This window comes from Ictalurus furcatus, chromosome 19 (assembly GCF_023375685.1).
Source record: "Ictalurus furcatus strain D&B chromosome 19, Billie_1.0, whole genome shotgun sequence".
NCBI lineage: Eukaryota > Metazoa > Chordata > Actinopteri > Siluriformes > Ictaluridae > Ictalurus > Ictalurus furcatus.
Window position 1 is genome coordinate 21035608 of NC_071273.1, and position 22999 is coordinate 21058606.

The 22999-nt window shown below is 42.7% G+C and overlaps 1 protein-coding gene across 1 annotated transcript in view; it reads right to left on the reverse strand.

The window, feature by feature from the left end:
- exoc4 (exocyst complex component 4) overlaps nt 1–22999 on the reverse strand; it is a 164116-nt gene that overhangs the window by 26743 nt on the left and 114374 nt on the right. Inside the window, exons 12-14 of the mRNA XM_053650543.1 lie at nt 10373–10509; nt 8525–8680; nt 2642–2820 (exon numbers count right to left, since the gene is read on the reverse strand). Of these exons, the coding sequence (XP_053506518.1) occupies nt 2642–2820; nt 8525–8680; nt 10373–10509 (472 nt within the window). The remainder of the gene's footprint in view (nt 1–2641; nt 2821–8524; nt 8681–10372; nt 10510–22999) is intronic.

Here is a 22999-nt window from a genome sequence, read left to right on the forward strand (position 1 = left end):
AAGGTGCACCGCTAAGGCTCAGGACCATTAAAGTCTGCGAACAGGGAGGGGAAAGAAAGAAAAAAAAGCCTGGTGGTGTCTCTCTGTCTCTCTCTCTCTCTCACACTCACACACAAAAGCTAGCATTAACTCGTCTCCGTGATGTTAACTCGACTTCTAAATGTCATTCACAGTCAACGTTATTAGCATTTTAAGTGAAGTAGCCCTAAAGGCTCTTTACAGAAGTTATAGATCATTCTTATTTCCATCATTTATATACTTCCAAAACAGAAATATTGATCCCGAAGCCGAATCGAACTGTATCATAGTGTAGCAGATACGGTGATTTTGTTACACATGGAATCATTGATTTATGAACCAGATGAGGATGGCTGCCCTTTTGAGTCATGTCATCACATGGAGTTTTTCCTCGCCACCTTCGCCTCCGCGTCGCTCATTAGGGACAAATTCACATAATTAAAATCTGTATCCTGTGTTTATATGTTTCTGTTTCACGACCGCCACCACGATGGCCGCCACGACCGCCGCCACGACCACCCCCGAGAACCCAGACAGCACCTAATACCTCCAGATATCATATTTTAACAGATTCAACGATACAATCAAATATTGCTCGTTGCCTTATGAATCGAGTCATATCGTATCGTAGCAGACTGAATCGTTTTCTTATGAATCACGTCATATCGTATCGTAGCAGATTGAATCGTTTTCTTATGAATCAAGTCATATCGTATCGTAGCAGGCTGAATCGTTTTCTTATGAAACAAGTTATATTGTATCGTGGCAGATTGAATCATTTTCTTATGAATCGAGTCATATCGTATCATAGCAGATTGAATAGTTTTCTTACGAATCGAGTCATATCGTAGCAGACTGAATCGTTTTCTTACGAATCGAGTCATATTGTAGCAGACTGAATCGTTTTCTTACGAATTGAGTCATATTGTATCGTAGCAGATTGAATCGTTTTCTTACAAATTGAGTCATATTGTATCGTAGCAGACTGAATCGTTTTCTTACGAATCGAGTCATATCGTAGCAGATTGAATCGTTTTCTTACGAATCGAGTCATATCGTATCAGATTGAATCGTTTTCTTACGAATCGAGTCATATCATACCAGACTGAATCGTTTTCTTACGAATCAAGTCATATTGTATCGTAGCAGATTGAATCGTTTTCTTACGAATCAAGTCATATCGTAGCAGATTGAATAGTTTTCTTACGACTCGAGTCATACTGTAGCAGATTGAATCGTTTTCTTACGAATCGAGTCAAATTGTATCGTAGCAGACTGAATCGTTTTCTTACGAATCGAGTCATATTGTAGCAGATTGAATCGTTTTCTTACTAATCAAGTCATATTGTATCGTAGCACATTGAATTGTTTTCTTACGACTCGAGTCATATCGTAGCAGATTGAATAGTTTTCTTATGAATCGAGTCATATCGTATCGTAACAGACTGAATAATTTTCTTACGAATTGAGTCATACCGTATCCTAGCAGACTGAATCGTTTTCTTATGAATGGAGTCATATCGTATCGTATCCTGTGGAAGCTTGAGGTTTACATCCTGCTGTCCTAACTATACTGCTCTATGTCCCTCTATTTCAGTAGTATAGGCTATTTCATGTAGATTCATATGCATATTTTGGTTAAAAAAATTTAATTGAACTGTGCCTTTTCCATTCAACAAGTTCATGCGTAAGGAACAAATCTTTGTCTGTAAGAACAGCTCTGAATGTGAGAGATGTCATGGAGAAGAAGTGGCTTTTCTTCCAAGAATGAACATCAAAAACACTCGGCAGTAAAATTGCCTTTCTTACTGAACAAAAAGACACACAGGCAGCTGAGCAGGCTACAGGTGACCGAATGCCGCCACTCGGGTGGTCCAATAATATCTCTCCTCGATGAGAGCTGCTCTCTGCCTATCTCTCCCGTGTTTCATTCCATCTTTCGCTCCTTCAAGGTCACCTGAGAGGAAAAGAAGTCTTTCCCCATTCGCTGCACTCCAAAGTGAGCATGGAGAAGCTCCTTAATCTCGCCCACATTACACTGGCGAGCGTGTATGAAGCTGCAAGACAAGGAGGCGAGAAAATGACTTGTTCATACCTGACTGGCTCTGTAATATAAAATCCAATTTGGGTAAGGAGTGCGGCTGGGTGGGAGGGGTGTGGAAGGGGGCTTTAGAAGGGGAAAGATAAGGGTTTTTCCCGTCGCCGACGGTCCCATCAGCTCGGCAAACACTAAATAATGAACAATACTGAGGCTGTCCCGCCATGATAAAACACTCCATTACTGGCAGTGCGCAGAATTAATGATAATTATGCCACGTCCTCCACGCTGCTCTTATTGAATTTTTATCTACTTCTGGAGCATGGCTCTCTGGAGCACTGTTTGCCCCCACCCCATCCTAAAAAAAGAGAGAAAATAACAATAGATTTAAAAAAAAAAAAAAAAAAAAAGTTAATTTACTATTTTCAGGGACAGTAGAAAGCCACAGTGATGTAAGTCGAAGCAGAGTGATCTCTGAGAGGAAATGTGCAACGTGGAGTATAGTAATTACTGTACAGACGACCATCAACATTATAATCCCCCCCCCCACCCCACCCACACACACACACACACACACACACTTACTGGAGCTTGGGGGCAGGCTGGAGAAGAAGCCTTTGAGGCAAACAGCCAGCCACTCCATGCTCTCTTGCAGGTTAGCCAGAGCCTTCAGGTCACTGACATCCCGAAGAATCTCGTTCTGAGGAATCAGCTTGTCTCCCAGGTTCCCCGTCAGCACCTCGGACTCCTTAGCAAACGCCGCCCTGAGAGAGAGAGAGAGAGAGAGAGAGAGAGAGAGAGAGAGAGAGAGAGAGAAACATGTTGATTAGAGACGCTTTCCCTCTACCTCTCGTATCATCTGTACATCCAACACCCCAAATCAAGTGAGGTCTGAAGTTAGGGATCTCGATAGGGACCGTTAGTGATCTCAAACACAGTAAACAGAAGAGAAGAGATGAAAGAAGAGCGCAGGGAAGGAAATGAGATAATAAGAAACAGGTGAGAAGAAGAACCAAGACAGGACCAAAAAAAAAACACCACACACAGACGAGAAGAAAAAGGTGAAGAACGGAAACCAGAGAAAGAGGAAAGGAGAGGAACCAAAACAGGAAAGGAGAGAAGAGACATGAAAAAAAGAAGAAAAGGAAAGAGAGAAAATAAGGGGAAAGACTTGAACAAAAGGAGAGGAAACATCAGGGCAGATGAAATGAACGGAGTGAAGAGGAAAGGAAATGAATGATGAGGAAAGGAGATGATGAATGGTGAGGAGAGGAAACAACATCGGAGGAAAGAAAAGGGAAAAAGAGAAAAAGGAAAACACACTAAATGATAAAAAAAAAACAAAAAAAAACAGGAGAGTAGAGGACGCAAGATGAGAGGAGGAGAAACCAAAAACCTAATGGCAGCAGTAAAGTAAAGGAGACGGTAAAAGAGAAACAGTGACAGGAAAAAACGAAAGTGTAAAAGAAACAGTAAAGGAAATACTAAAGCAAACAGGAGAGCAGAGGAAACAGTCAAGGAAACAAGATGACAGGTGAGTGGAAAGAAAAAAGGAGAAGAAGCAGTAAATGGAAAAGGAGAGGTGAAGACAAAGTACATGAGACAAGAGTGGACACAGGTGAGTGGAGAGATAACAGGAAACAGTAATGGAAATAAAGGAAACAGAAAAGGGCAGAGTAAAGGAAAGGAAACAGAAGAGAAGAGAGAGTAAAGGAAACAGAAGAGGACAGGAGTGGAGAGTGGAGAGGAGACAGTAAAAGACGAGAGGAGAGAAGAAAGGGAGAGGAGACACTGTGATAACAATCTCACGCTCCTTTAAACACAAGATGGCTGGTTTCACCTTCTTAAATGGAGCATGTCAAATAGACAAAGCACAAAGTTTGTCAAGGAAGACACTGCACGAGCTAAACGCAGGGGGAAAGAAGATCAGACGGACTGTGGCCTTGGTTTTTACATAAAACAACATGACGAGAGCTTTTAAAAAGGAGAAGGCAGTCATTTCTCTGTAAATAAAACAATCCATGTGTATTAAATGAAGCTTTATTAATGAGGTCTTTATGGCTTTGAGTAACGCTGCCTTGGTCTGGTTTTTTCCCTGATGAAACCGTCACAAGGGTTTAAATAATAAAGCCCTTCTGCCCGCTCTCTCTGTGTTTAGCATCAACAGCTGAGACGGTTTGTTGTTGTCCACACGGTCAGTTCAATTACCGCGCTTACGCTTTCAGGCCTGCAGAAGGAGAACGCACGTCTAAAGCAATTTTGATTGAAAAACAGACCCGATGCCCCTCTCTGTATGCACCGGGAGATTTCTCACAGAGACATCTCACAGATGCCAGTGTATACTGACGGTGGACGTTTTTGAGCACTTTCTGCTTTATTACAGTTTAATCTCCATTAGTGCCAGGGACAAGACAATAAAAGGTGCAGAAGGGCAATTAAATATTATACGAATGTTCCACCAAAGACCCACAGCTCTGTATTTAACGACATAGTAACTGGCAAAATCTCAGTGACTCTAAATTAGCGCTTTATTGAGTGTAGGTACGGGTTGGAGACTAAACCATCTAAGCCTGGGTCCTATATATATTTATATATCCGCCTATATTTGAGATTTACACCTCATGCTTCTGTAGGATCAGGATTTCTCGCAAACTCCGAGAGCATGACAAAGTCAACCTTGCATACACGTTATGATTTCATCACTTTAATATCACATGGCCATGCTAGACTAAATCGGGATAAATCTACAGATAAAAGACTCTAAGAGACACAAATAAGTCATAATATTAAAACCAAGGGCTGGGATATATTAAGCAGCAAATGATCAGTTTTCAAAGTTGACGTGTTGGAAGCAGGAAAAATGGGAAAGTATAAGCATCTTTGACAAGTCTGATCCATTTAGGTCCGATCTTACAACTTACAGGACTTAAAGGATCTGATGCTAACGTCTTAGTGCCAGATACCACAGCACACCCTCAGAGGTCTTGTGGAGTCCATACTTAGTATATACTTAGTATCAGAGCTGTTTTGGTGGCACAAGGAGGACCTACACAATATTAGTCAGGTGGTTTAAATGTTATGGCTCATGTGTGCATCCTCAAAGTGCATCTATTATGGTTTTTCAAATATTACCCCACATGTAGTGTGTTATATACGTAGCTGTTTGTGAATGTAAAAAGTCTGCAAAGTTTCAAAAATCAAAGTGCACGACAAACGGAGTTAATGACTCGCAAAAGAAGGAATCGATTCTGAACAGCTGAATCGAGTCGTCAGTGATTCCAGACTCACTTCCTGTACTAACCTACGTAGGTTTGTAACAAAAAACCCCGCCTCTGTTCTTCATCGGCCGCTCGCTGACAGCGGTAGAACAATCACGACAGACTGGGACGTCTGACCAATCAGAGCAGAGCATTCTCTCTGAAAGGAGGAGTTTAGAACGAATCCTTTAGAACGCATCATTTAACGAGTCGTTTGTGACACTGGGGGGAAAAAAGGTAACGCTGCAGTTTAAATTATGAGCGCGTTGAAGTGTTTTTGACCTCGGATGCGTGTAAATCTATTGTATGAGACCTTTAAAACAAAATTAGGAACGTTTCAAATCCATAATAGGTGCGCTTTAATGCTTATTCTAACACCTTGGATTTAAAAACGTGGTACCGAATCCATGACAATACGGCGCGTGTGTTAAACAGGAGATTACGGGCGTACTGTAAGCACTGAAAGAGGGAAAAGATGTATATCAAAGTGCCACTCCAGTATAAATCCTATCTGATACGTAATTGAAACTCTGTGATTAAAGTGCGTACTGTATATATACACACACACTCCAGGAACAGTAACGCTCACATGTCAAGAGAATTCCAGCACTGCAATTATGGCAAAGCAACAAAGAAGTGAAGGAAAGATGTGTTTGAGTATTGCCTTGTCTCGTGATGGAGTTTAAAGCGGACAAGACGAACCTTTTCAGCCTCTCATAATAACAACTCCGTGTAGACAGCAGAGGCACTCATTATGCAAATTCACACAGTTTTCCATTATATCCTGTTTGAAAAATGCAGAAATCTGCCTGACTGTCACCTCGCCACAGTTTATGTCACCTGTGTGGGCTGCATATGTTTATGCAAATAGAGGAGTTGCTACTGTATTTGAATAGATTTACATCTCAGGAGCTTATTATTGAAATATGCAATATGTTGCTCGAGCACCTTGCGCTGTATGCACAGCACTGTTTCCCCCTCATGTATATTTTACTCTGTGGCCTTGGTAAGTTGTTTAACTTAAGTTTAACTTAAAGTGGACTTGGGTGGCTTCGCTGCTGGGCAGTGAAGTTTACTAGAGTGACACGGCAGGCAGCGCGACGCTACGGTGTAGTTAATAGCCAAGAAAATCTGTTTGCGTAAACAGTACAGTCAAGATTCTCGTTACGTGGAGAACAAATGAGCTACAAAAAGGCAAACCTGCTTCCCTCGGTGCCGGTGATTACAGAGACAGCAGGCGAGACATACAGTCCACTCTGATACTATTGGAACGGCAAGGTACACCGAAGACAATTGGGTTTGAGATCAAAAGCTGGATATGAGAAGAGAGTTTAGAACTGCAGCTTGTATTTCCTGGTGTTTATATTTATACATTTTTAGGAAAACAAATATATTGGAACACGTGACTGACTGACCGGTGTTTCTTGTTACCCAGGCGTATCCTGTTAAACAATAAATAGCTTCAGGAGCAGAAATATAGAGGTCGTGCTACAAGATGCAAACCACTCATCAGAAGTACGACTCTGGAAAGTCGGATTGGAATTCGCAAAGAAATACAGAGATGATCCACAAAAGCTCTCGGACCAAGATGAACCTCTAGCAAAGTGATGGAAAGGCCAAAGTGTGGAGAAAGAAAGGATCTGCTCATGATCCAAAACATACGAGCTCATCTGTGAAGCATGGTGGAGGTAGTGTCATGGCGTGGGGTTGCATGGCTGCTTCTGGAACATTCTCACTAATCTTTATTGATGATGGAACTCATGATGGTAGCAGCAGAATGAATTCAGACGTTTACAGGAACATTTCGTCTGACAGTTTACAGAGAAATGCATCCTAATTAATCAGTAGGAGCTTCATCGTGCTGTAAGACAACAATCCAAAACACACTGGCAACTCAATAAACGACTTCATCAGGGGGAAAAGTGGAAGGTTTTAGACTGGACAAGTCAATCACCAGACCTTAACCCAAATGAGCAGCATTTCACCTCCTGAAGACCCCCCCCCCCCTTACATCTAGATATAAACACCAGGAAATAAAAGCTGAAGTCCTAAACTCCCGTCTCATATCCATCTTTTGATCTCAAACCTAAATGCCTTCAGTGTCCAGCACAAACAAATGCATTGGCCTCACTGTTCAATAATTTCATAGGGGACTATGCATTGATTTAAGCAATGATAAAAATTTCTATACTATATAATACCTGAAATACAGTAGAAGCTGCAAGCAAGAGAGCCTGTAATCACACTTCATCAAGCTGTAGTTAAAGGAAACTACACCCTGAAATATTCTATACTCTCACTCTATACGTTTAAACGCAGACATAGTGGAGATATTCGTGCAAACTTTGGACTCAAAGCCCCAGAATGCAGTGCAGCCGTACAAGTTACGACAGACGCTCGGCTCGGCTGGGTAGCGATCTAGGAGATGACGAGTGCGAAGTTGAAGCTTTGGAAGCTGATCTGTTTCAGCAGCATGTACAGATGAGGAAGGGAAAGAGCTGGACAGACAAGAAGAAGAACAACAAGAAGAAGAACAAGAAGGAGAAGAAAGAACAGGAAGAAACAGAAGAAGAAGAAATCGAAGAAGAAATAGAAAAAGAAGAAGAAATAGTAGAAGAAGTAGAAAAAGAAGAAGAAATAGAAGAAATAATAGAAATAGAAGAAGAAGAAGAAATGGGGGAATAATAGAAGAAGAAGAAGAAGAAGAAGAAGAAATAGAAGAAGAAGGAGAAATAGAAGAAGAAATAGAAGAAGAAGAAGGAGAAATAGAAGAAGGAGAAATAGTAGAAGAAGAAGAAGAAATAGAAGAAGAAGGAGAAATAGAAGAAGAAGAAGAAATAGAAGAAGAAGAAGAAGAAGAAGAAGAAATAGAAGAAGACGACTATTTGTCACATATACATTATAGCAGAGTGAAATTCTTTCCTTCAGCATATCCCGGCTTGTAAGGAAGTCGCATCGCTCTCTTTAGGTAGAGAAAGCCAGGGTTAAATCTCAGATGGCATTGTGGGTCATGCAGAAAACATTTAAACAGATACTAGGATGTGTAGCTTATTTATACAGACAGATATATATACACAGAAGGATATAGTTTTTCCTCCAAGGATTTGATTCATACACACACTATACATACATTCTCATTTATGACACACTAAACAGTACAATGATCCACAGGTGTGTGTGTGTGTGTGTGTGTGTGTGTGTGTGTTCTCACCGTGTAAAGTCCTCCTCGTCCTCTCTTTTCTGGCGCAGCTGTCTGGGTTGAGTCATGTTGGCCCAGTTGGGTAGAGACTGCAGCAGGCGGCTGATGTCCTCGTCTTTAGCCCAAGAGGCGCTGATGGTCAGCTTTTCCTCGCACTGCACTATACTCCTGCAACACACACACACACACACACACACACACACACACACACACACACACTGATTACACACTCAGTACATCAATAACGAAGCTACACGCAGAATCATGTGCAGCAAACTTGTACACTTGTGACTTCACATCATCACATTTCATATTTCAGCATTTATTGTTGTTGTTAAGAATGAGATTCTGTTCATCATTTTAATTTTTATCCGTCCTGGACGGAAAATACTTTCCAGCTTTTAAGGTATTTACTAGAGGTGCACCGATGTATCGGCCAATAAAGGTCATTTTTCACGCTTAAAAACATCCGATGATCAGGGCCGATTATATCCTGTCAATCAAAAGAGGGCGGGAAAACACATCGTATTCCTGCTGTTTGTAAAGATGTCGTCTCTTGTGTGGAATGACGACAAAACTGCAGTGTGTAATCTCTGTACTGATAAAATTTGACACCGGACGCTGCAGCAGTGAAGCGGGAGTTTCGGCGTCGAGTCGAAATGATTTTTTTTTGCCGAGCTGCTCGTGCTGAATTAAAGGGCCAGTACACTGTTGAAAGATTTAAATGAAGATGAGTGAAAAAAAGTATATATTGCACAGAAAAATATATTTGTAGAGTAGTGTATTTCATATGCAGTTAATGTTAATATATAAAAAAGTGTATATTATATATTACCAGTTAGATGTTCGGTGATGAAGTAGAAATGCTTGTGTTTGTGGAGAGTGAATGTGAAGTCTAACAGGAGGTTTTTTACAATTCAGTCAATGTTAATATGAATGAATAACATTCAATAAGTTAATAATCTTACTTTAATCTTCAGAATTGAGTTCGTGTTAATTAGAGTAATGTGTTTTCTGTTGACGAGACCAGTTACTGTGAAACAACTTGCTGAAATGGAGAGAATAAAGGTTTTATTTGCATTTCTTTCAGAATGGTAGAATTAATTATTATTCATTTAAAAGAAGGTATAAAAGGCAGAACTATCGGTATCGGTTATCGGTATCGGCCGATATCACTCTGAATAATCGCTTATCGATACCGGCTGAGAAATTTAATATCGGTGCGTCTCTAGTATGTACTGAATTACTGGATGGGTGGTGGGATGGACATCATAGTGTTTAATAGGATATTTGTCGGACACTTGGCGAAGACACTTGATAGAAAAGAAGGTGGAAAAATAAAATCTTGCGCGGTTATTCCCAGGAAATGGCTTTTAATATTTCTCCCAGTAGAAAACGAGTTATAAGTTATATAATGCGATTGAGAACGTGTGCATGTCATGTTTTTATGTGTAGGTTTTATTGAGCTCTGGGTCTCAGGTAGTTCCGTGTTGTTTTATGTAGCACCGTGGTCCTGGAGGAACGCTGTTTCGTTTCACTCTGTACTGTACCAGCTTTGGATGGTTGAAATGACAATAAAGCCACTTGACTTGACATACCCTCGCTGTGCGTTCAATAATGACATTTGGATGATGTTTTTACCTGACACGGAGATCATTTTAAACTTCCCAACACGAGCGGTGCGATTACCGAGCTCAAAGCGCCGACTGCGTGCACGTTCGCCTCGCTGAACCATTACAAGAGTGATTATAAAGCCATTATAAATTGAAATGGTCACAGCTTAGTCTTGTGTCTAAGAGTAATTAAGGTGGTACACGAGATGCTATAAATCAGGAAGATTGTGTATTATTAACATATTACCTGTAGGCGGTGTTGCAGATTTCCTTGTACTCTTTGAGTTTGTCACAGACCATCTCCAGGAACTGGTTAGAGTAAGCACTGAGGTCCTGCATGAGACTCATCAGATCCTGGATGGACTTCTCTACGATCACAGTGCTCTGGAAAAACACAAACACACACTGATTGGCGACTGAACCGTGCCATACCGAAGTACCTGGGCTGAATTCGGTTCCCCTTCTTGCCCAGGCACCAGGACTGAGGAGCCAAGACAGGTGGGTGGAGCTACAAAGAGCACAGAGCATTAAAGTGAAAAATCAACTGTTGTCAGGTAAAAAATCAACATTTTATCACAATTTAACTGATTTCCCATAATGATACTTTATCAATTTTACGTTCTTGCACGTGATCCATGTAAAACTCCAGCATCTTCGTGTTAGACAGGGTTGCAAATGGCTTCTTATGTACCGTGTTCGTTCCCTACATAGTGTATAGTGTAATGCTGTACTACATGGACAGGAGTTTGGCACGCTTGGCTTTGCTTGGATTGCTTCCCGCTTTTAAACACGCTCAGTGCGTTTTAATAGCTCACCCTGTGTGCGGGAGCCGCTTTGCAAATTTCACACAACCTCCAGAGAAGGTATGAAGTATGAGAAGACGTATGTGAAGAGAAATGCTCACAGGTACTAGACTTGGCTTGGTAATTAGTCCAAAACCCAGCACAATTCATATCCCTTTTGGGTCACACGAGCTCATGGATAAATGCTAGAAATATATATATTTTTTTATTTGGTTTGGGCTGATCAGCAAAACCATGCCCCTGTCACATGTACACACAAGAATTAGCAATTATAAGCAATTCACTTTTACCAATAGCCATTGATACAAAGCAGCTTTACTGAAATCTGCATGTATACTTAGATCCCTAACAAACCAACCAACCAGAGGCCAGAGTGACACAGAAAAACTCTGAGGAAGAAACCTTGAGAGGAACCGAAAGGAATCCGTCCTCTTCTGGGTGACTATCTTTATGATTCCATCAGCAGTGGCTATGTAATAATAATAATAATAATAATAATAATAATACTTTAGATTCATATAGCGCTTTTTTAGACACTCAAAGCGCTTTACATAGTATGGGCGGGGGGGGGGGGGGGTGAAGAGGAGAGAGTGATGTAGCCATTTCAGTGATGGAGATGATAGAAAAGGGCCAATGGAGGAATTTCGCCAGGACCCCGGGGTTATACCCCTTCCCTTTTACGATAAGTGTCCTGGGATTTTTAAAGATCACAGACAGTCAGGACCTCCGTTTAACGTCTCACCCAAAAGACAGTGCTGTTTTTACAGTATAGTGTCCCCGTCACTGTACTGGAGTATTAGACCACAGGGTGAGCGCCCCCTAACTAACACCACTTCCAGCAGCAACCTTAGCTTTCCCCAGGAGGTCGCCCATCCAGATACCTGCCAGGCTCAACCCTGCTTAGCTTCAGTGGGGACTGCAGGGAGATATGGCTCTGGCTAGTTTGGCTGGAATTGGAGGTACAGGATCCGTGGAAGATTATACATTGAAGTGGGAAGTGCAGCTCACCGTACATGGTATCCATATAGGCCCATTATATCACAGACATGAAAAATGATCAAGTGATCAATTGCACTCTTCAAACCTTTTAAACTCAATTTTCTCTGAAACTGCTCAGGAGGTATTGATTACAGTAGATTGGTATTGTCTGTGATGCATCGGCAGAAGCCTTTAGTTAAAGTCATTTTCAGCTGCACAAAATGGAAGCCCTGTGAATGACAGTTCGGTCATTTTCTGTAGATGGGGCTGCACGTCAGTCACCGCGTACGCAATGAGCAAACACTTCGAGTGCTCTAGAAACGGAACACAATCAGGCCTCGCATTCACCTGCCAGAGCCTGATGCCATCACTGGAGTGGCTGTCATTGATACGCATGCATGTGCTGGAGGAAGGTCGACATAAAACAGTAATGCATGCCGTGAGCACACGAGGGCAAGGATGGCTGCCGTTACAGATTAGCCACAGCGCTGGAACTAATGGACAAAACGCAGCATGGCGGAACCATTCACTCATCCATCCATCCTTCTATCCGTCTCATCAGGTCCGTTCTATGTCCAACCTTTCTGTCTCTTGTCTCCGACATGCCCTCGCTGCTGGAGCAGCGAGTGCCATTTTGGCACAGTGTAATGGATCACAGCCAAGACAGAAGCATCACATGTGGCGAGATGACACGCACTCGATGTTGTTAGCGCTGCCTGTAGTGTGAACGACAAGAGGAATTAAAGATGCGCACCCAGAAGTAGAAGAGTATGTTCGAAACCTGAGAAAAGTTTGCGAGTGTCCAGGCGTCCGTGCTGGGACCCTATAGTACACCCCAACCAGCAGGGGGAAGCAGCGTCCTTAGTAAGACTGTACTTCATTTCCAATCTGTTCTACATATCAATGTGCTCTGCTAGCAGCTCTGAGGAGTACGGGGGGGGGGTAATGATCCATGACTGCAGCTGAACACGGGGTTTTGTGTCAGCCTGTGACAGCGGGGGACTACTGACAGGCAACTCCGTGGCCTCGCTGGAACGACTCCATCACCACCATACAGTTCTGCACACAGTGTGCGAGTGTGTGTGTGTTTGTGTTTGTGGAATAGCCAAACTCGGCAGATATCTCAACTTGAAATAATCAAGAAGAGCGCTTGGTCAGCTCGGCCAGCATCGTTTAATATACGTCTCTCTTTCTGGAGCGAACGAAAGCCCGAAGCGCAATTATTCCAGTAACAAAAGCTTTGGTGCTCTGCGCCACTTGTCTAATTCTGCTCGTTTAAACACAGCCATTCGTCTTCGCTTGGGAAATCATTAAAAAGTAATCAAGCCGCAGAGAGAAGGTAGAAGAGGGAAGAGTCTAAAAAGTGAAGAGGCAAAAGCAACAGACAAGCCGGAGGAGAGAAAGCAAACCGTCGCCGGCTCGTTTGTCCTGCGGCAAAGGAAATATTTCCATCGCATTTAAAAACGCCATGCTGGGACGTCAGATGATGAAGATGCCGAAGAGAAAGAGGCGCTCTCGCTAGCTGCCATCACCTCTCCCTTTCCTCCGACACCATCGTGTATATCTTCTCACATAAACAGCACTTAAAGCAACTTCACAATGACATTAGCATTGATTACGCGTGGATGCGCAGCTGTGCTCTCGGCTTATATGTATTAAGGCTTTTCAGCTTCGCCGTCTGTGTAAATTTATTCATTAGCGCACGCAATCCAAGACGGGTATTTTAAGAAGGCTCTCTTTACGCCGCATCAAAAATCACTGCACGCGGCGTGAACGTCTCGCTCCGTCCTTTCGACCTTGACGCTCGAGGGGTTGTGATGTGACGTGCAAACAAACCGGACAATTATGAAACCGATCGTGTATACCGTACTCTATAGGCTAGCAGCTATAAAATTATTACACATCACCACAGGACCACTGGACACATTTGATGGGGTGCGTGTCCTGTATACCACAATACTACCTGAATTCTTGATTCTGATTGGTCAGAAGGTGATTCATTTTCTACAACAGCAACACGCCTTGGACAGTAATGCGTAATACGTTATCGTTTCCATAGTAACAGCTAATTCGGAGGGGCTTGTACGGTCGGACAGTCCACATAAACAGTTATTTATTTATTTAAACGTGTGTAATTCGATATCGATATGGGGACGTGTTCTGTAAAGGAGATGTTTATTTAAGATTTATGGAAGGGGTCTCCGGTGTCAGCGCTCTGCAACAGGAAAAGCTTTAACATGAAGTTTTCCGAAACATCAGGACAGAGGAGTTGACGCAGTGTGGGTTTGCGGACTTAATGTCAATACGGAGATAAAGAGAGAGACTGGTGAGGGAACGACAGGTAAAACAGGAAATAACTTGGTTCGCAGACGTCCATAAACATCAAATGTAACTATAAAAGGATCAAAATAAAAAAAAAGTATGATATTTGGTCCTTAAAGTGCATCTATTATGTTTTTCAAATATTATCTTTCATGTAGTGTGTTATAGAGCTGTTTGTGAATGTAAAAAGTCTGCAAAGTTTCAAAAATCAAAGCGCACGACAAACGGCGTTATCGATTCCCAAAAGAAGGAATCGATTCAGAACAGCTGAATCGAGTCGTTAGTGATTCCAGACTTTACTTCCTGTACTAACCTACGTAGGTTTGTAACAAAAAACCCCGCCTCTGTTCTTCATCCGCTGCTCACTGACAGACAGAGCTGAAACTCGTTACGGTAGTGGGCGTTTCCTTTTCGACACACACTGTCAGCGGTAGACCAATCACGACAGACTGGGACGTCTGACCGATCAGAGCAGAGTATCCTCTCTGAAAGGAGTTGTTTAGAGCGGATCCTTTAGAACGCATCATTTAACGAGTCGTTTGTGACACTGGGGGGAAAAAAGGTAACGCTGAAATTTAAATTATGAGCGCGTTAAAGTGTTTTTGACCTCGGATGCGTGTAAATCTATAGTATGAGACCTTTAAAACAAAATTAGGAACGTTTCAAATCCATAATAGTTGCGCTTTAATAAATAAAAATTGCGATCAATGGTAAATTAGAGGAATAAAACACTTCAGAACGTGCTGTTACTGGAAAATAATCAGCAACTATAATCAGGGGGGTAACGGTAACATCATTGATTATTTTTCTGTAACAGCATGCTCTGTGGTGTTCTGTTCCTTACTTCGCAGGGACTTTAAATACCCACTTTTACCCCACCTGCCTGGTGATGTCGCGTTTCCCTCTGGAACAAAAAAGCTGTTCATCTTACAGATGATAGATTCAGGTCAGGACTCCTTTTGTCCTTTTGTAACAGAGATGTCAGTGAACACAGAGCAGAGTGGCACATGGTCTCAGAAAAGTCAGTAAGGCAAAGAGAAAAGTAGGGTGTGTGTGTGTGTGTGTGTGTGTGTGTGTGTGTGAGAGAGAGAGAGAGAGAGAGAGTGAGATTGTCCTCTGTAATGGGTCAGGGGCTTTTCCCATTAATCCAACCCTGACCCCGGAGCTCGGCGAGTTCAGAGTATTTAACCCAAATGTGCTTCTCACTCACGCCAACACACACACAAACGTCTTCTCAAACCAGCGAAGCACAACACACACCCACACCCGTCTCACCGGGGTAAAGGAGTGTGACGCACACGGAGAATGCCATCATGATGGTCCATTCATCATTGTCAGAGCCAGTGTGTGCCTCGGAGACCCCGTAAACCAGCATGAAGGCACTGTGTGTGTGTGTGTCTGTGTGTGTGTGTGTGTGTGTGTGTGAGAGAGAGAGAGAGAAAAGACCCTACGTTTCAGCTGCAACCTGCCTGCAACATCAACACCACAGCATGTGTACCCATGTGTGTGTGTGTGTGCTATTTGTTAGACTTTCTCCAGATTGATCAAACACACACTGATCATACTACACCAAAGAAACCACCAAAGGTTTGACGTGATGTTACTGTTGCACATGAAACATCTGGAGACCGACACAGACACATCTGGAGATTTCTGATGATTTCTGACCGCCTCCAGATGGGTCTTCGGGCATTAGATTTGCAGCATGTTTCAGAAACCAGACATGTATGTAAGGAGTCTCCAGTGTCAGAGATCTGTACCAGTCGATCATTTCGGTTATATAATGAGTAATAGACCGAGAGAGATAGAGAGAGAGCGAGAGAGAGAGAGAGAGATTTTTGTGTTGTATGTATCTCTTAATGGAAACCAAATCTCTTAATCCCATAATGATATAAATATATTATATACGAAATATCTGACCTCATGCGGAGAAGAAAATAACAAAGATAGAATTACAAAAGTGTGTGTGTGTGTGTGCGTGGACATTTATCTAATCCCTATGATAGGTTTAGCATTGCTTAGCTTCAGTAATACACAAATGGAAACATCACATAACGACAGAATTAGATGTGTGTGTGTGTGTGTGTGTGTGTGTGTGTGTGTATACGTTTTTACCCTCAGGTTTATTATTGTCTAATAACCACATGTAAATCAAAGTGTTTTATTCCTCTTAAACCACGGCAATTTGCCAACGCTAACAATTTAATCTTCTGCAAAACAAGTTAGTTTTCACTTGCGTTACAGCAGCTATAAACACCCGTTCCCTCACAAGCCTGGCTTTTTTTCGCTCTATTCAAATTAATAACACGACGACGCACCTTATCACGTTCCTGAGAAACTCCTCTGTCCTGAAGGAGACACTACCCGGTGAACTGCTTTACCTCCGACTGTTACGAAGCTCTGACACCGGAGACCCCTTCCATGAAATGTTAAATAAACGTCTCCTTAAGAAAACTTCACCCTATTAACAATTTTGTGTTTAATTATGTGGAGAGTCCACCTTTCAAGTCCCTGAGTAAGCCGTTACTATAGAAACGACAAGGTAGTAGAACGAGTGCATTAATATAAACCTGTGATTAGGAGCTGCACTACTGTCAGGGCTGCTGTTCGAGAAAATTCATCAACACCTTCTGACCAGTCAGAATGGAGAGCATGCTAGTTCTAGTTTCACAGCTCAATCAAAGTCTTAGAGAGAATTTGGAGGTGTGAAGCAAAAAAACAAACAAACAAACAAACACAACGCAAACAACAAACCAAACTTTTCTGCATCATGACGCAAATATGTTTTTGGCGGAGTATAAATCCCTAAAGAGTGGAAATAGAGTATTATTTAGCTAGAGTAATATACTCCGTGTGTGTGTGTGTGTGTGTGTGTGAACCTCTTCTCTGGAAACACCCGAGATGTGAATCCTGTCCCTGGCGCATGCGAATCATAGTAGAGCGGGATTACTCGTGTCCTAATGGGTGTAATTTCAATAAAGGAACGCTCGACTCCATTTCGCCGCCATCTCTGCTGGCCGGACGATTACCGAACGCATGCAAATGATCCCCGACATCCATCACGTCCTCGTGTGTGCGACACTGAAGAGCCAGGTGTGAGAGCTATGTGATGTGCAAATGAAGCATCATGAGCAGAATTAATGCCTAATGTGGGTGTGTGGGTGTGTTTTTAGCTGAGCTGAGTAATGAGAGTCGTAGCCGGGGTCTCTCTTCTTTAACAGATGGGTTCACAGGCGGCGAGATCTACACCTAACTCCACCTCCGTCACTCATCACTCACTCCTCCCAGCTCTGGAACCTCAGCGCTATTGCTGTTGCATGACCTAATGAAATAGAGTTGCATACATAAACACACACTCCATAAAGAGGTCCATATGGGGCTAATGGCGTAACACGAGGCAATGATACACGTCTTAATTTACTCGTATCCTAAATAACTTCATCAAAACAACTCGCTAATCCCATGCCAGCGTGAGCGTTCAGCACGGGCCGCGCTCCAACACACCTTTATCCCTCGCTCTGTTCCGTGTCCCTTCACTCTGCCAACACTTCTGTGACATTCTCTCATTTTCCTCTCCGCAGGCACAGATTAGCTCTTTTCCCATCTCTCGCTATCTCGTTCCACGAGGACCTTTTTCAGTTGACAGGTTACCTGAAAGAAACGCGGCGCTCACACCTCGGGCGTCACAGCAGTGCTGCTGCAGATAGATTAGAGAGAAAGACCAGTGCTGAAGCTCAGCAGGCACAGGTACAAGAAGAAAGCTTCCGGACAGAACTCCTGTGTGTGTGAGTCAGGATTAGACTAAAGCTAATATAAAATATACTAACTCTACATAAAACCTAGAAATAATGCCTCAAGTTCTAGATAAGTTGCGAAATAAATGCTCTGGTGTCATTATAAAAGACACCACCAATGGTTGGGAAGCGTTCACGTACTAAGTAGGAAGCAAGGTGAAGGTCATGGAGCTTCCAAAAGTTCTTACAGAAAAGACGGAACTGTTTTTGTCGGTACAATTGGTTTGATAATATGCGAGTGGACAGTTCACGGAACCACAAGTAATCGTCACGCGAGATATCATAGCGTTCTCTCAGACTAACGATGAGGAAGGAAAACGAGAAAAGACGACGAGGGACGACCTGAAAGCAGCAGGAACGACAGTTTCCACTTTGGCTAGAAACAGAAGCACAGAGATGCACATCTGTAAGCATTTGGACAAATCGGAGCTCAAGTGGAAGATACTCTGGTCAGATGAAACGAAAACAGAACTCGTTGGCAATAATTCACTGAAGCACGGTGGTGGGAGCATCACGATGTGGAGCTGCTTCTCTGCAAATGGCATGACAGGGGCATTACACATCAGCAAAAGGAAACATGAATGCAACGTATTACAGAAGAAGTTAATCTCATCAATGGAAACTGAATCTGGGGAGAAGATGGATGCTTCAACAAGACAAAAGACTCCAAACATATAGCCAAAATAATGCAAAAAGGCCTCGTCAGGCTCCTGACTTGTATCCTGTTAAAAAGTTTATGGAGGATTTTGAATTTGCGAGTCCATTGATGCGACCGTTAACCTTGGGGAAATTTGAAGACGGTTTGCCAAGACGAATAGGCCGAAACTGAACCATAATGCTGCGGAAAAAATCTAATTACATCTCACTGCTGATGTTTTGAAGCTATAACTGCCAACGACAGCTTAGCTGTACAAATGATGTTAATTTGTTGCGTCTAAATATTTATTACCTTTCATAAATGACCAGCGGAAACACTGATGCTTTAAACCAAAGCACACAAGCAGACAAGAACGGTGAAAGCTTTGTGTCTTCGGTGCTAACTGAAGACCAGATCAGTGAGAGAAGCGTGTGAGGTATTTTAAAAGTGCAGGTTGCTTCCAGACAGATTGTGTGTTTATCTGAAGTCATGACAGTAGCTGGAGCGCTGCTGCCCTAATCAGAGGGGAGACAGGGCTCCTTTAGGCCACATTGTTCTGTGATTGGCTGTCTCGGGGCTCGTTAATAAAAGCCCACGCTGTGTATTTGTGCCACAATTGAGCGACATGCTCCTAATGGAGCTGCGTCTGTTGGGAGCCAATCAGCAGGTGTCTCCGACTCCACACACACAAAAATATACACATCAGCCAAGCAACACATGCCTAGGCAGAGAAGGAAAGGTCAGTCTCATTAGTTTATCTTCAGGTTTGTGTGTGTGACTGACTGAGATTGAGAGAGTGAATACAGGGGGATTAAAAAGGTCAGCTTCATTAGTGAGGCAATGACGCCAGGTCTGTGTCAGCATTTCCATAGGAACTTTAGCTGCCGTAGCATGAAGTTCTCAATCATCTCTTAAAACGCGTTCATGGCAAAAGCCAAACCATGCCAATTTACCCTCTCTCGATATCTACACAAGCTCAGGGGCTCCAGGAGCTGAACTGCTCTCCAGTTTAATTTGGACAGCTCCCGAATAAAATTTGAAATTTTCACTGTACGATACGTACATAGTCTAAAAACATCACAGGTTCACAGGATCACGATATCGATTAACCGTTTAAAATCAGACCAGCTGGTGGTGAAATAGATCGAATATTAGATCCTCTAAAAGATCATTTAGACATATAGGCTTGGACTCCATCTTGGACTCCACTTTACACACAATCTTGGACTCCACTTTACACACAATCTTGGACCCCATCTTGGATTCCACTTTACACACAATCTTGGACTCCACTTTACACACAATCTTGGACTCCATCTTGGACTCCACTTTACACACAATCTTGGACTCCATCTTGGACTCCACTTTACACACAATCTTGGACCCCATCTTGGACTCCACTTTACACACAATCTTGGACTCCATCTTGGACTCCACTTTACACATAATCTTGGACCCCATTTTGGACCCCATTTTACACACAATCTTGGACTCCATCTTGGACTCCACTTTACACTCCATCGTGGACTCCATCGTGGACTCCATCGTGGACTCCACTTTACACACAATTTTGGACCCCATCTTGGACCCCATTTTGGACTCCACTTTACACACAATCTTGGACTCCATCTTGGACTCCACTTTACACACAATCTTGGACCCCATCTTGGACTCCACTTTACACATAATCTTGGACCCCATTTTGGACCCCATTTTACACACAATCTTGGACTCCATCTTGGACTCCACTTTACACACAATCTTGGACCCCATCTTGGACTCCACTTTACACACAATCTTGGACTCCATCTTGGACTCCACTTTACACATAATCTTGGACCCCATTTTGGACCCCATTTTACACACAATCTTGGACTCCATCTTGGACTCCACTTTACACTCCATCGTGGACTCCATCGTGGACTCCATCGTGGACTCCACTTTACACACAATTTTGGACCCCATCTTGGACCCCATTTTGGACTCCACTTTACACACAATCTTGGACTCCATCTTGGACTCCACTTTACACACAATCTTGGACCCCATCTTGGACTCCACTTTACACATAATCTTGGACCCCATTTTGGACCCCATTTTACACACAATCTTGGACTCCACTTTACACACAATCTTGGACCCCATCTTGGACTCCACTTTACACACAATCTTGGACTCCATCTTGGACTCCACTTTACACATAATCTTGGACCCCATTTTGGACCCCATTTTACACACAATCTTGGACTCCATCTTGGACTCCACTTTACACTCCATCGTGGACTCCATCGTGGACTCCATCGTGGACTCCATCGTGGACTCCACTTTACACACAATTTTGGACCCCATCTTGGACCCCATTTTGGACTCCACTTTACACACAATCTTGGACTCCATCTTGGACTCCACTTTACACACAATCTTGGACCCCATCTTGGACTCCACTTTACACATAATCTTGGACCCCATTTTGGACCCCATTTTACACACAATCTTGGACTCCATCTTGGACTCCACTTTACACTCCATCGTGGACTCCATCTTGGACTCCATCTTGGACTCCATCTTGGACCCCATCTTGGACCCCATCTTGGACTCCATCTTGGACCCCATCTTGGACTCCATCTTGGACTCCACGTTAAGACCAAGTTATACTCCATGTTAGACTACACGTTAGACTCCACTGTAGATCCCAATTTATACACCATCTTAGACTACAAGAATTGTTTTTTGAAAAAAAATGTAACCGGAAATATATAAGACATATAAACATATAAAAAGGACGACTGTTTTTCCCTCCTTTTGTTAGGATTGTTTTTATTATATTTATAATTTATACTCCTCATACTTTTACAGGTATGGCCACCTAACTACAGGATAGTCCTGGATGTAGATTAGCAACCTTACTGTGCCGCAGAGCGCTAAAAGCATAAAGCAGGAGAAGACTAGGCCAATCCAGTGTCCATGTGGAACTGATGAAGTTTGCGGTTTTGTGTAAGGGGTGGGCAGGATCGGACTGCGGACATCCGGTCTTTATCAGAATCCAGCATCCGGTTTTGGAAAAGATTTATGGAGCCAATCTCCCGCTGGGTTACAGAGTGAACCCCTCCCCTTTTTACAGATACATTTCTAATTAAATGAATCAGTCAGCGAGTGCAGATAGCATCACCGAGCCACACAGGTGCACACTGCACAGAGAGAGGGGAAGAAAGCATTCCAGTGATTACCTGGCCAGATGGAGAGAGAGGAAAGAAGTAGAGGAGGAGAATGTGCAATACAGTGCTGCAGTGCTGAGTGTGGAAATCCAGTTCAGGCCTGATAACACACACCCTGTCGGATCACTCCAGGTGGAGAATGGAGAGTGAACCACCACGTTTCAGCGCTTATCAGAGAGAGTCCCAGACAGGGCACTAAGCCAAAGACTGGACACAGTATTAACACTAATCATACTATTACTGCAAATTCCACAGCAGCTGTTTCAACAAGCCAGCATTATCATAGGATAAACAGCTGTAGCGCAGAAGTCAAAGTTCAGAGCTGGTAATCCAAAGACTGCCTGTGCATTGGAAATGGAGCTCTAATCCATCGTCCCTACAAACTGCAACGTGCTTTATAAGTGTTTTGTATCCTCTAGACATACAAATTATAGGAACGCCAAAAGAACGTCTGATGGACGCTTGAGCAAGACTCACGAACTGTGTGATGATATCCTATCTGGATGGGATTTAAATTCCTTATATTTACATATCAAGTTCGAAAGCAACTTACAATCAAACAGGGGGAAAAAAGTAATAAAAATAAATTCTAAAATCTGATTAAAAACAAATTAAACTTTTTTTTAAAGTAACAGCTGCGATTTTCTTTCTCTTTTGGCCTAAAAAAAATGTGGCTTTCTGACTATTTCCTCTTGACATCCCTAATAAATATAGTTTACTGATAGTAACTATATACTCGTCTAATGTTAGGGGCTTCTAGTGGATTGGGTTAAATGAGAAAGTGTTCACTTTTTTTTTTTAGTTCTTTGGTGTAATGAATGTGGAATTCCTCCACAAACCTACGTAAACGTTAGCAGGTCTGGGGTGGCAACAATAGCTCTGCTTCATCACAACGCAACCTGTCGCTGATTATTTTAGTACAACAGCACGTCAGTGATTTATTCCTCACTTACGTGAGAGACGGTTGTCAAAATTATACCATAAGCGAGCCTGAAAAATGTCACTGCACAACTCGGTCAACAAAAGGCTTGGTAGGTAGACATCAAAACTGACAACGGCAGTCCTGATTACAGTTGACGCCATTTTAATAAGCTTCTCATATTTCTGCTTTATGTAGGTTTATGT